At 37.6% G+C, this 13845-nt stretch overlaps 1 protein-coding gene across 5 annotated transcripts; it reads right to left on the minus strand.

Moving 5' to 3' along the window:
- Window positions 1-4876: 4876 nt before the first annotated feature.
- EPGN (epithelial mitogen) lies at window positions 4877-11179 on the minus strand. 5 transcript variants are annotated; one of them, XM_010838171.1, is made up of 5 exons: window positions 11084-11179; window positions 10457-10546; window positions 7789-7909; window positions 6716-6868; window positions 4877-4958 (listed from the first exon to the last, which is right to left on the minus strand). In XM_010838171.1, exons 1-5 carry the CDS (start codon window positions 11124-11126, stop codon window positions 4904-4906), a joined length of 462 nt encoding a protein of 153 aa, XP_010836473.1. In that variant the 5' UTR covers window positions 11127-11179; the 3' UTR covers window positions 4877-4903. The 5 variants fall into 5 exon arrangements, with proteins under 5 accessions (XP_010836473.1, XP_010836476.1, XP_010836474.1 ...); XM_010838174.1 differs by having other exon boundaries at window positions 4904-4958; window positions 6842-6868; window positions 10484-10546; XM_010838172.1 differs by having other exon boundaries at window positions 4904-4958; window positions 6842-6868.
- Window positions 11180-13845: the final 2666 nt, after the last annotated feature.

A 13845-nucleotide genomic window follows, 5' to 3' on the forward strand; every position in this document is an offset into this window, starting at 1 on the left:
CACAGCCAGACTAGATCACAGGTCCTTTAACAATCCATTCATTGCAGATTTTTTTTTTTTAATGTTGCTTCCAATTTTTGACCCAAGCTGGACCACTACCATTGACTGTTTTTCTCTGAAGAATATATGGCACTAGGGTAGGATTGGGGGTGTTGTGGTGGGAAGGAGGTTGTTGAGATTTTCCCAGAGATGTGAAAACCACTCGCTCCTCATCTCATTACCAAACTGAACCACGATGCCCCTGTTAGGATGTTAGTGCCAAAGAACCCTTGTCCACAGGCTGGGATCAAGTGTTCTCAAGTGACCAACTCATTCCCTACATCCTGTGGATAAACCAGGGTTCATTTATAGTCTAAAGTCTCTTCTCAGACTGTACATGCAGTAGGCACTTGAAGCTTGTTCTGGCCCCACCCTAAGGATGCTATTCATATTTTAATAATCTGCAGATGACACCAGGAAATTTTTGTGGTCGATTCATGACAAGGTCGTTATTTTATATATTTTAAAGAAAATAACTTTTCATTTACTTGCAAATCTCTTGGGTATATATTCAAACTCATAAGGAAAAAAAGAAAGAAAATCAACCCCCAACACTAATGTTTTTCATAAAATGTTGGGAACAATTTTCATATAGGTTTAAATAAGGGACTTTGGCATTAGATCTATCTAGATCTATCTAGGCTCTGCCACTGAAAGGCTATGTGACCTTGAAAAGAATGATTTGCCTTCTATAAGCCTTAATTGCACATAGGTGTGGGTTAATTAAAATAAAGCTAATAATGCTTTTCAAACATTTTAAATGCTCATAGATGGTAGCTATATTACACTATTACTTCAGTTTCCTTTGAGAAGAGACTCAATATTGAATCAATAGTTTTGTATAGTTAAAAAAAATCTAGATATGCCATGTTTTTCCAGAAAGATGTGAAGCCTAACTAACATTCTGTTAAAGAAAACTGCTAGTTTGATACCTGCTAGACTGTGGTATTAACAGAATTTTAATCTAAGTTACTTATGCTCCAATATTATCTGAGACATAAAAATTACAAAGAAAGCCCATGAAGTATAGGCATAAGACCTGATTAAACAATTCAGTTATTCTTGTTACTGTATAATCATATTCTTCATCTTTATGAGATACTTCTCTGGAAGCTGTGGGTATTGGCCACAATCTGTAAAAGCCCTCATGTTTTGTTTTGGCGGAGGAGTAAAATGTAGTGATGGATCACATTTTTTCACATGGTTATTCTTAAGAAGTCTATACTTTGAATTCTCAAGAAATAGCTACTTAGGCCTTGTACTCTGAGTTGTACATTCATTGAACATTTAACAGAAATTTGGAGCTGAATCTGGAAGATATGCTTCTGAATGTGCTACTGAATAGGGCTGTGCCAAAAGTTTGGACAGAAATGTGGACTCACCCAGATTAGCAGTCCCAAACTCACAAATTAAATTTCAACACTTCCAGTTCATCTTGGCAAATGCTAGTATCCTGATGTCAGACAGTAATGATGTAAGCCAGAAAGAGTGGTGTTTTGCAAGAGAGAGATTCTGGTAACCCTTCCCATGAGTGTGGGTTGTAGGATATCAATATTTATATCATATCACAGCGTGTGTTACAGTTTGCAAGGCAGAGAAATTAGATGGTTTACTCATGGTCTTCTGTGGAGAAGTGTCCTTCTGTTCAACATCAAAAGCTTAAATTGCTCATGTTTCATTGTTATTTCCTTAAGACATTCTTTTTTCAATTGCATATAATAAATGGACATTTTCTTGATGTCAGCAAAATGGGACGTTTCAAAATTAAAGGGTTGTATTGTGCCAGGAAACACTAAAAGACAAACTGTATTATCATTTCATCTACTTCCAATATAATTATAGGAAAAAAATAACTCGGGGAAAGCAGTTATAATTCCTTTTTTGTAAATTTACTCTCTCAAGCATGACTGAAATTATAGTGTTTGCTCCTACTGCCGTTGTGCTCCCAAGGGCTAATTAATGAAGCGCTCATGAATACTGATGACTTAGGAATGTGTTCTCAAGAACTGAAGGGCAGACACAGGAAGGAGACAAAATGGGAAATGAAAGAAACTGATGAACTCCGTTGACTGGTTTGATTTAGTCAAAGATGCCAGAAATACGTTCTCATTTCTTTCTTAAATGACCCACCACACCTAATAGCTGAAATGTAGTTCTGATACCAGATCTTCACCGGTAGGCTTCTGTTCAGGGAGGGTCTTATTTCATATAGGAAAAAACAGAAAATGAAAGATTTGCAGAACATCTTATACATGTTCCTACTGAAGACCTGCTTACAAATGTAAATTTTGCCATAAGAATACCAGGGATTTCTTCCTGGAAAATGAACTCTAGGAGTTATATGAGCACAAGATTCCTTTGTATGACAGATCATAAACAGATGGCTTCTCAGGAGCCACACTCTAAATTTCCATATTTTCTCACTGGGTGGATTTTATGATGTTAATGCATACCCATCCAGAGGTGAAAAAAAATGAACCTCTGTTGGTTTTCTGCTTTGATCTACTTTTTGGTTTGGCATTTTGGGAATTTTATTCAGTTAAGTATACATTTTAGAAATACTTATAGACAGCAAATATTTGTAACTCTTTAGTTTATCACCTTTCCAGAGACTTTAGTCTTACTTCCTCTTTCTTTTCATCAGGAGGCAGTCCTTAATTAAGCTTTATTGTTTCTTCCTGGACTCTCCCCAGCTTTTTAACAGCTATTTGAAATGCTCAGGAAGAGGAGTCATTGGGAGGAACCTTTACCTCCCTACTCCTTGGGATGATGTAACCTTTGCACACTTTGTGAGATCATGCAGAAAGTGCTAATGTGCAATTCATCTGCATTAAATTCCTTCAGAAGGAAAAACAAACTGAGCAAGTGAAATGCCTTCTACTCAAAGGAAAACAGAAGGTAGTTTTATTTAGAAGTGAATGAAAAGTCACAACCTGATGTAAGAGAAGCCATTGCTAGTAGGCTTCCATTGTAAGAAAGTTCACCTTTGACTCCTTTTTTAACCCATGCTATGATCAAAATACTTTGCTTATCTATTCCACAATAGAAAAAAATTTAAAAAGTCCATAGTCTTAGATTGAATCTAAAAGAAACGTGGTAGATACTATTCTTTAATTTCATGTTTCACTTCCTTTAAGAACAAATTCTTAAATTATTATTTTAACAACCAAACACTACAATATACACCGAAGATAATATCCAGTGGTGTGTTTCAGAGTGAGGGGTGAGACTGGGGACAGACATGGAGTTGAGAATAATCACACTTGCAACACAGATGTGTAAATTTTTCTCCCTTCTCTCAATATCAAATTTTAGTGCTAGAAAGGCTTTGTGGAAAATGACATGAAAGTCCAAAGAAATTAAGGGGGCTAGGATTATTTGAATTAGGTGGAAGAATAATGATTAAACAGGTAGGACTATAATTCTCAAAATGTTATTTCTACCAATGTTCCATTTTCTCCACATATAAATCTTCTATCAGGTATTCAGGAATGGTAAAGAAAGTTTCCACATGCTCTTGGTTGATGAAAATGTCTGGTTCTTCAGTTTCTATTTCAGAGTCAATTGTAGAACTGTATTCATTAGTAGAATTTTAGAATGTCAGTCCAAATAGTCACCAGGTAATTCCACTAACAATAGGAGAAAGTGATGAACATAAGCATTTGAGGACTAGTGAGTCGAGCACAAAATTTTATAATCCATGCAGAAACAAAAATGTTTTGCCTATTCAAGACTCAATATCCAGATAAGTTTTCAGTCATCAGAAACTCTTTAGCTTATTCCATATTTCAAAGTTTTGCCACAAGCTTGGGATGATTTATGTTTGCCTTGGACGTTCCATTTTCTTTTCTCTAGCTTAGACTTCAGTCACATGTTTGGGTCACCGGAAGTGCCATAACACTAATCTCATCTGAGTAGTTGACATCACATTCTTTTAGACACCATGAAAGCAGCATGTTTCAAATTTGGTCCATAGAGCTGTGGTCCAAAATCCTGGTAACAAGCATAGTGAAGAACCCAAGCATGGCCTTGCTTAGGCTGACTGTGTTGTAGGAAAGCGGACCCCTTCCAGGGCCCGAAACTGGGCTCTTGTCTAACACTCAGAAATGAAGTGTCCGAGGAGACACATGTGCTGACAAAGCAAGAGATTTTATTGGGAAAGGGCGCCCAGGTGGAGAGCAGGAGGGTAAGGGAACCCAGGAGAACTGCTCTGTCACATGGCTTGCAGTTTGGGTTTTATGGTGATGGGATTAGTTTCCAGGTTGTCTTTAGCCAATCATTCTGACTCAGAGTCCTTCCTGGTGGTGCAAGCCTTGTTCAGCCAAGATGGATGCCAGAGAGAAGGATTCTGGGAGGTGGACGGACAGCTGGTGTTTCCTTTTGACCTTTCCCGAACTCTTCTGGTTGGTGGAGGCTTATTAGTTCCCTGTTCCTTACCAGGACCTTCTGTCGTAAAACAGCTCATGCAAATGGTTACTGTGGTGCCTGGCCAGGGTGGGAGGTTTCAATCAGTGTGCTTCCCCTAACAACTGCATAGTTGATAATTATTGTCATGAGAATTCACATCTGACGTAGTCAGAAGCATACAACTCAGTATCCCATAGGGAGAACAAAAACCACACAGAAGCAGCAAACCCAGAGTAGGGCTGTGAACTTGACTTCTGTCACTGTAGCTTGTTCCCTTGGCTCCCATGGTGCTTTAACGATGACAGAGTCTAAGCACCAACGTTGAAATTTATTCTCTCATTTCACCACGATCCCAACTTTCTAGTCAGCCTGGAAAGTTTTGTTGTTTCTCTTGAAGATTTCAGTTTGGGGCCCACTGATTTACACCAATGCCTCATGAAAATTTCTTACAAAGGCTTCACAGTGGTCTTCCTCCGGAACAGATATTGTAAGGTGATTTCAATTTTAGATACCTAAAACAGAGCATTGGTTTCCATATGAATTTGACTGCTGTTTGTATAGCTTATTGAGAATTATATAAATGCTCTGGTATAACAGTTGCTCTTGGTGTCCCACCTATACCCGCTTTGCCATCCCCATCCCTCAGCAGCTGTGGGTATTAATAAGGCCCATGTGCTTTGTGCTGTGCTACATTGCTCAGTCATGTCTGACTCTCTGTGACCCTATGAACTGTAGCCCACCAGGCTCCTCTGTCCATGGGGATTCTCCAGGCAAGAATACTAGAGTGGGTTGCCATGTCCTCCTCCAGGAGATATTCCCAAGCCAGGGATTGAACCCAGGTCTCCTGAATTGCAGGCAGATTCTTTACTGACTGAGCCACCAGGGAAGCCCAAGAATTCTGGAGTGGGTAGCCTATCCCTTCTCCAGGGGATCTTCCCGACCCAGGAATTGAACCAGGGTCTTCTGCATTGCAGACAGATTCTTTACCAGCTGAGCTTCCAGGGAAGCCCATAATAAGGCTCACAGCACCATCCTTCTCTAGAGGACTGTCCTCAGCCAAGAGAGGATTTTGCCTGAAGATTTCTGGGAGATTCCAAGGCCCTGTCCCTTACCCCACCAGGAGCATTCTGACATCCACACCTGATGACTCAGTACTAAAACCAAGCTCCCTCACCTCCTTAGGTTGGGTCAGAGATGCCATTCATGTTCTAGGTCTCCCTGTGGAATCAGGCTGAGGATAGGTTTCAGCTAAAGCTACATCTTTGCTTCCTTTCCACTCTGCTCTAGCTTTCCTACTTCGTTACAAGTTTCAGCTTTGAGTAGTCCCTTGACCAATCACTCACTCAAGAATCTCTTTCATAGTTCTTCTTCTAGGGAACTTGACCTCAGGCAGTTGTCTTATTTACACTAAAAGGTCTTACTTCCTTTTCTTTGTTTTTCCTTTCTTGATCTCTTATGCAGCTGATTTAACAGATTTTGTATTAATCGATCCACAATTGATATAACAAATTTTACTCTCTCTAAGGTGCAGTTATTAAGAAAATATTTTTTTATGTTGTATAATAACTTTTGGTCATTTTAAAAATGACAACTTAGTTAACAGAGTACAGCAAAAGAAGTGTATTTTTACTTTTCTTTAATGTATGTCACGTATTTTTTGACTTTTCCTTATATGTGGATTTTAGGTAAAATTACCAGTGTGGAAAGGCCAGAAATAATAATTAATAATTAATACGTGAGTAATTTATACTTAGTGGATCAAATTTGTCTTCTTTAGCTTTTAGCAGTAGGCAGTATCTCCTGCATGTACCCTCAGTTGATGTCTGGGAAGAAAATGGCCCAAGTTTGTTACACACTTTCATTAATTTCATACTTACATTTGATGTGTCCATTCGACAGATATTTACTGAGCACGTACGGTGTCCCAAACACGGTGTTCAGCACTCCATATAGTTTTGCACAGGACACAGTTAATCTTCACCCTTGTGGACTGACTGTCCTACTCGTTTACAACTTGATGTAGACAGACAGAGATGAGGATGAAGGGAAATTGTAAATTGGAGCTATCCTATTGCAACTGCAGGTAAATCTACCTCTTGTCTGGGCTTATGAGAAGAGGCACCAAAACAAATATGCAGGAACTTGCCAGATTTACAGCCATATTTTCACTAGACAATTATATATGTCAATGCTTGGTACCTTGTAGGGGCTCAGTAAATGTTTGTCAAATGAATGAGTACCTAGTGACTTCATAATTTTTTTTTCTTACCTCTTTCTTATGTAGCAGTAAAAAATAACAAGAAAACCACTTAATAGTAATCCAACGCCAATCCCAATTGCGATGTATTTTTCATAAGAATCCGCAGCATATGAAGTTAAGGTCAAATGCTCACACCTTTCTCCAGTATAACCAGTAAAACACCTTTAAAAAAAAGAAAAAATGTATAATGTTAAAACTCATGATGATGGAAACACATATGACTAATTTCAAAAAATGAAAACAATTAAATAAAAATGATTTAAATTAAAGAGGCACATACCAAATGAAAGTTGATCTATTAAAGAAGAAGAAGCCATGCATTTGATTAAAACCCCGTATTAATGCAGCTTCCCTCATTGGTAGAAGAGAAAGGTAGGACACCTCCATGAGTTGATGAAGAAAACTGTTAACCTACTCTTTCATAAGAGGATGCTGAGCAAATCAATGGTCATAAACAGTGTCTCAGTTGATCTAGAAGTTTATATTCCTGAAATATTTTTGCCATAGTTTCATTTCACCCTATAATCAACTCATAAAAATCTTAGAAACGTCTTTGCATGTTATTGACTGGTCTCTCAGATGGTAACGAATCTGCCTGCAGTGTAGGAGACCCAGGTTCAATCCTGGTCAGGAAGATTCCCTGGAGAAGGAAATGGCAACTTACTCCAGTATTCTTGCCCAGAGACTCTCATGGACAGAGGAGCCTGGTGGGCTATACTCTATGGGGTTGCAAAAAGTTGGACACGACTGAGCAACTAACATTTTCACTTTTCAAAAGTTGTTTTGAATTCAGTAGTTTTGAGGTGTGGCATGAGCTTCTGCATTTCTAACAAGCTCCCAGGTTACACGGATGCTGCTAATCTAGGAACCATACTTTTAAGCAGTGAGAATTAGGTAGGTTAGAAAAAGACTCCTTAGATATTCAAATACAAAGAGAATTGGTGAATCATGTTCAGAGCATGTACCTTTTTTACTGGGTAAAATAGAGGTGTATATAAAGGTACCATGTGAAACACCATGTTAGAGGAGGCATACATTCTCCTTCTCCCATCTCTAGGACTTGGGAAGTTCTTTGCAATTACCTGCAGATGGCTTTCTCCAACTCATGGTGGAATGCACAGACACCATTGATGCAGTAACTGTGGTGGTCTTCCAGGCAAGGATGTGAGAACTTCAAGGCTATGGGTCCTTCTGTGTAGTCAGCTAGAAAAAGGAGATACTATATTAACAGATGAAGTGGGTCACGCTTTCATAGTAGATTCGTAACACATATACAAAAAGGCCTTTCATTTTAAGAATATTCTTTGAGTGCTCTGCCACTTGAACTATTGATTCATTCCTTTGGCAGGTTATATATACAAAAGTTAGGTTAATATCATCTAGACATATTAATAAATTAGGTGGTGGGGGTGGACTGATTATCATTCTGTTCTTCAGAAATTTCATGATAAGATATAGATACAAGTCTGCCAAAAGGTGGCAGCGTTGATACTAGTCAGTATGGTGTCTTAAACAAGGCTTCCCAAATGTATCCTGGATGCTAATAAATATAGAAACTTTCATATACCTGAGAAGTAAGCACTGAGGGAGATGTGGATATGTTCTTGTGAGATAATGAATTTGATTTCTCTTCACTCCCCAGAGGAGTGAGATGAGAATCTGCCCTTGCTCATCTGTGGACCTTAAGTAGCTAATGGAAAGGAAATTGTTTTCCATAACTGATTTCAGAAGAGGTATTGTTATGACCCGTATATGAAGCCAGAAATAACTTATGGCTCAGGCTTAACACAGCTAAGACAATACCTTTGGATGTTAATTAGAAATTTTACTCAAGAGGCATTATGAGACTGTAGGAAAAGCCATGGAGTTGGAATTAGAAAACCTGGGTTTTGATTTCTAGCTCTTAGATTCTTCAGATGACCACACTTGGTCAAACTTTTGTGGTCAAGTGTCCAAAAGCCTTTTTATGGGAAACTTCCCTTTGGGAAGCTGTACTGCAGCAAAATACATATATTTCAGAATGGTTATCTTTCATTCCTTGATGTATTAAAGACATATACCTATGCTGTTCTTGAGGTTTATGCAGTGGGAATGACATTTGGGTAAAACAGCATAATTTTAGTGTAGTTTAATATTTGATTCTTAAATTCTTCTCAAGCAGAATTAGTGGCATTTTATTTTTGTCATTGTTGTGAATAAACATCATATGTCCTCAACGCATAGCTTCATTTTGGTTGAGATCGCACATTACCTTAAAATTCATATTCATTTTGTTAAATGTAGCATAGTAAATCTAATTTCTCACCTTGATCATTAAGGCAGTGAGAACTTCCCATTATAAACTGTACTAGGTTCTTCCTACTTCAAGATTAACTCAGTTCAATTAACCAAGCCTGAATCAGGATTTACTAGAAAATGTGAGAACTGAAAGAAGACATTTTTAAAAAGAGAGTAGACTAGAGACTCATCTTCCCCCTAAGGACAAGAATATTAATTATAACTTCACAAAAATTTTCCTGAGGTACTAGATTCAGATTTTTTAGATTAAACAATAAGCAGGAAACGAGAATTCCCCAATCAAGAACACAAAGGAAAACTACTGAAGTGATACATTCAATCCCTTTTCTTTCCAATATTATTGCCTGTAACTTGGCGACTACTGATTTGCAGTTCACTATTAGGGAAGAAAAACGGTGGTGATGGGCAAACTGTCCGACACTGAGAGGGAACTGTACTTCTTTAATTTCAACAGTATTATCTTCCAACAAGGATGCTTTCTCTTTGTTTAAAGGCTTGGAGACATGAAGAATTTGGCTAAAAGTTATTCTAAAAGCCACATATTTTGTTTTTCAAATTAATACATGCTCCAAAATTCAAATGGGTAAAATATTTTAAGGAAGTTTTTAAAATATAAAATTATTGGTGAAATAAAGAATACTTAAATATTACTATCTTTCATGTTCACAAACAAAGTATTTGACTTCATCTTCTTTTATTTGCTGGGCTCTGAGAGCAAGACATGGTGTTTCTTTTGTTGTAAATCACAAAGCCCACCTTCCCATCAGGGAGTGATATTTGATTTGCCTGAGAATCACAGCCACCTGATACACAGGTCTTGGCAGATAACAAGCTTCCTAAATTCACCTCTAAGAGTTCAAAGAGTTTGGAAACATGCTGACGCTCAGCAATGGCCAGAAACTATTTTAATAACAATAATAAAATATGTCATCACCATCAACAACAAAAATTGGGTACAAGTGGTTGGGAAATACAGCGTACACTAAAATAACAAAAAACCCCAAAGACAAACAAGGAAAAAGACGTTTCCGAAGATTAGAGAAAGTGGATTAAGGCTTCATCTGCTTGCCAGAAATTTTGGCTGCAAAAGCTCATAATCACAGATCAAAATATTGTTACTCATCGAGAATGTAAAAATGGGGACAAATTGCCTTTAGACATGCCTGGGTTGTTGGGAACTCAGCAGGAATCAGGCAGAAAGTGTGGCAGGTTTCAAATCCAAGACTGTAACTGAAGACAACTTTCTCTCATCTGCTCCACTTCCTCCTTTTAAAAAGATGATTCTTTGCGACATATTTACCTGCCACTTCCATTTCACAATGTCCCCATAAAAGATTGTCTAATAATAAGATATATGTTTAAAAATTTCCAATGTTGCTTTTATCACAATCTAAATTTCGCTAAAACATTAAAAAAAAGTCACTTGAAATACAAAAGTGTGAAGAAAAATACCTTCTGTTTTGTTAACTGTCCAGTTACTCTGCTGGGTTGTGAATGGGGGGCTTATAGTGCTGGCTGCCTCTCCAGTCAGTGCTGTCATTGCTGTGTGAAGGAGGGGAAAGGCATCTTTAGCAGGCTAGCCTCCTTCAACGTACAAGCAACAGATCAAAAGTTATTCTGTCTATTCCCACATCTGTTCTATTTTTAATTCATCTACATTTGAGATCCATAACCTACTAAGGGCAGTTTTCTGACAGTTTCTCATGTATATCAATTCCATTCACTACATTACAGCTAGAGAAAATAGAAACCCACTAATTGTTAAGAGAACATGAATACATTTATAAACTCACTCAATCAAAAGGATACTCTCATATCATAGTTAAAATGTCTCAACTGCTCTTCAGTTGTATAGAACAAACAATATAGAGATCTCAGAAAAAAGGTATCAAAATATATTAAGAGAGGAATGTGTCAAAAGATTACATAAGAAACTAAATGAATCCACGGATTCCTTGCTTGGATCTTTGTCATAAAGAACAATTGCTAAAAGCCAACTTCTCACTCACACAGAGAAAGCAAATCCTGTTCACATTTTACAATGACACAACATTAACACAATAAAAAGAAATGACCTACCATTGATCAAGAGATAGACTGATATTGGAACCCCGAAATCCATTTCCCGCACTTGTTAATAGTATCTTGCTCTTATCCTTCTAGACCGATGGGTGGAAGGTTTTTATTGAGCTCTCTCAGAGGCTTTCCTGCATTTATATTTCATGAAGCGTCATCTGGCAGTTCTTAGCAATCAAAAAAATATGTCCTTCTGGCAGCAGCATGAAGCCTTGGGGCGTTCGTGCACTTGTTCAGGATACCTGTGTTATCGGGTAGTGTGATCAAGTTTTTCGTTTGAAACACTGGTTTCCTGTTACCTGTGGGCATAATCATGTTTGTAAATGTACTTAAAACAACAAAAAAGAACTGAATTCAGGTAAAGCTCCCTTGGTGTGAACAGAATTGTTCTAGCTCCTAAGCTGCTAGCAATCCATGCAGGATTCCAAGAAAGGGGACTTTTAATATATCCAAACCAGGAAACATCTTAACCTGTTAATAAAAGAAATATCCCTGAAGCTGCAGTTATTTACACTACTTTTTAGGACAGATTGGGTTGCACTGTAAATCAAGATATTTTGTTATTTAGTGGCAGGAGAGAACAATTAAATGTGCATAAAAGTAAAGGTTTAATATTCTATTTTAGTTTTTGCTACTTAGTTTTAGTATTTCAAGTTTTGTAAAAATAATTATTTTTAAGAGTATAACATTTACCTTTATGTCATTTTTGCCATTTAATATTTTTCTGAGTAAATGGAATGGCTACCAAGCTCTAGGAACTACAGTTCTTAAAAATGTGCCCCAGTGATTAGGCTGGTAAAACACCAAAATACTAATAACAATAATAATATCATCTCCAATAAGATGAAATTAAAATATTTAAATTTGGTACATCTAATGAATAGAAAGTTTTAAGTTTAATATAACGTTCACATTTTTTTTGCTATTCATCTACTTGAGACTTCCTTGGTGGCTCAGACGGTAAAGTGTCTGCCTACAATGAAGGAGACATGGGTTCCATCCCTGGGTCGGGAAGATCCTCTGGAGAAGGAAATGGCAACCCACTCCAGTACCCTTGCCTGAAAAATCCCACGAATGGTAGAGCCTGGTAGGCTACAGTCCATGGGGTTGCAAAGAGTCGGACACGACTGAGCGACTTCACCTTACCTATCTACTTAGGATTATTAAAGTATTATTTTTAAGGTCAAAATATGTAATTATTGCTATTACTTTTTGTGACAATCGGAGCTTCCATAAATTCTCACTTGCCCAGTTTATAATAAAATAATTTATAAATATGTTTTGCTGAGGTGTTAAAGTTTTCTACCAAGAATTTCAATTGCTCATATTTTCTGTACCTTGAAAACTTGTAGAAGTCGGGATAGGTTGTCATTTGCATCACGTCCACCCAGCAAATTCAGTTTACCAGAAAGGATCCTTTTCACTATTCAAATATAAACTTGGCTTTAGAAATCACACAAGAATGAGCTTGTTGAACTCATTATAACTTGGGCAATCGCTTACCACAAGAGTCATCCTTTTAAAGTTAAAGAATATATAGGACTTGGCTTACTTTAATGTGCCTACACAGTTCATATTTCTACTTTTGTGGTTTTCTTTTTAACTGTTATTAGGACAATTTCTGGATATGATTTTTCCTAAGCAAATAGTATTTGAATTATAAGTCATATAATCACTTTCTGTGCCATTGGTGAGAATTTAAGAAGAAATAATTTACAAAGGATTAAATAAACCACAACCAATTGCAGTTTCAGGAGGAAGATGCTAGGAATAATGTTAAATACCTTTATTCCAAAGACTGGGACATAGTACAACAACATCTTTGTAGTAACTGTTAACTGGTACTTAACAGTGCTTTGCATTTGCAGAAGGTTTTCACACACATCTCAAATTTGTCTTCAGTAATCCTGACTGGCCCCAACAAATCCAATGCCTAATATATAGAGCATACTCAATCTATCTTGAGTGAAGAAAGCAATAAACAACAGGTCTTGTTTTAATTCCCATATAACAAATAAAGAATGAAGACTCGAAAGAAATTAAGTGACTTGCCAGAGGACACACCCTAGAGTTGGGACTTGAATCTGTTCAGGATTCCAGGTCACGCGTCCTTTCCATTTCCCCAGCTGCGTCCTCTGGTAGGAGTCAGTATACTGACCTTAAAGGAATTCACATTATCTCCTAAAATCAAGATTTAAGTAAATTACCTTTACCATAAGAATCTAAACATTAAATGAACCGTGGCTTCTGCACATATTTGGACTGAGAGAAGTGGACCGCTGTCTCTCTAAATGTTTCTCCACTCTGGTGAACTAAGCCACATAATATCATTATAATATCAATATAAACTCATCTACCACCTGAGCCTATGAAAATAGCTCCAAGTTATCCTTTGTTTCTTTTCCTCTAGGACTCATCCTGATGGATTCCACGTATACTCTAAGTAGGAAATCTCCAATGTTCATGTCTTCAGTCCTCTCATCAGGGAGTCCCTCAGCAATTCTGAAGAATGGGGATGGTGGGTACTGTAAAGTGGCCATATGGATATTTGTATTCTTGATGCATGTTAGAATGAGAAAGAAAGTGAAGAGCTACAATGCCTGTCTATCATTTTTCCCTCTGACCATTTTTACTGTCTTTTTAATTTATTCATCTCTCTCTGCTGCTACTGCTGCTGCTGCTAAGTCGCTTCAGTCGTGTCCGACTCTGTGCGACCCCAGAGATGGCAGTCCACCAGGCTCCCCCGTCCCTGGGATTCTCCAGGC

Source organism: Bison bison, unplaced genomic scaffold, assembly GCF_000754665.1.
Source record: "Bison bison bison isolate TAMUID 2011002044 unplaced genomic scaffold, Bison_UMD1.0 scf7180017864092, whole genome shotgun sequence".
Lineage (NCBI taxonomy): Eukaryota > Metazoa > Chordata > Mammalia > Artiodactyla > Bovidae > Bison > Bison bison.

What these genes read in the sequence shown, in the direction of transcription:
- EPGN (XM_010838171.1), bottom strand. Translation starts at nt 11,126, where the DNA reads ATGGATTTCGGGGTTCCAATATCAGTCTATCTCTTGATCAATG. An exon ending in GACAGTTAACAAAACAGAAG is followed by an intron (nt 7,910 to 10,456) that starts GTATTTTTCTTC and finishes TCCTTTTTCTAG; the next exon opens with CTGACTACACAGAAGGACCC. An exon ending in TTGGAGAAAGCCATCTGCAG is followed by an intron (nt 6,869 to 7,788) that starts GTAATTGCAAAG and finishes TTTTTTTTAAAG; the next exon opens with GTGTTTTACTGGTTATACTG.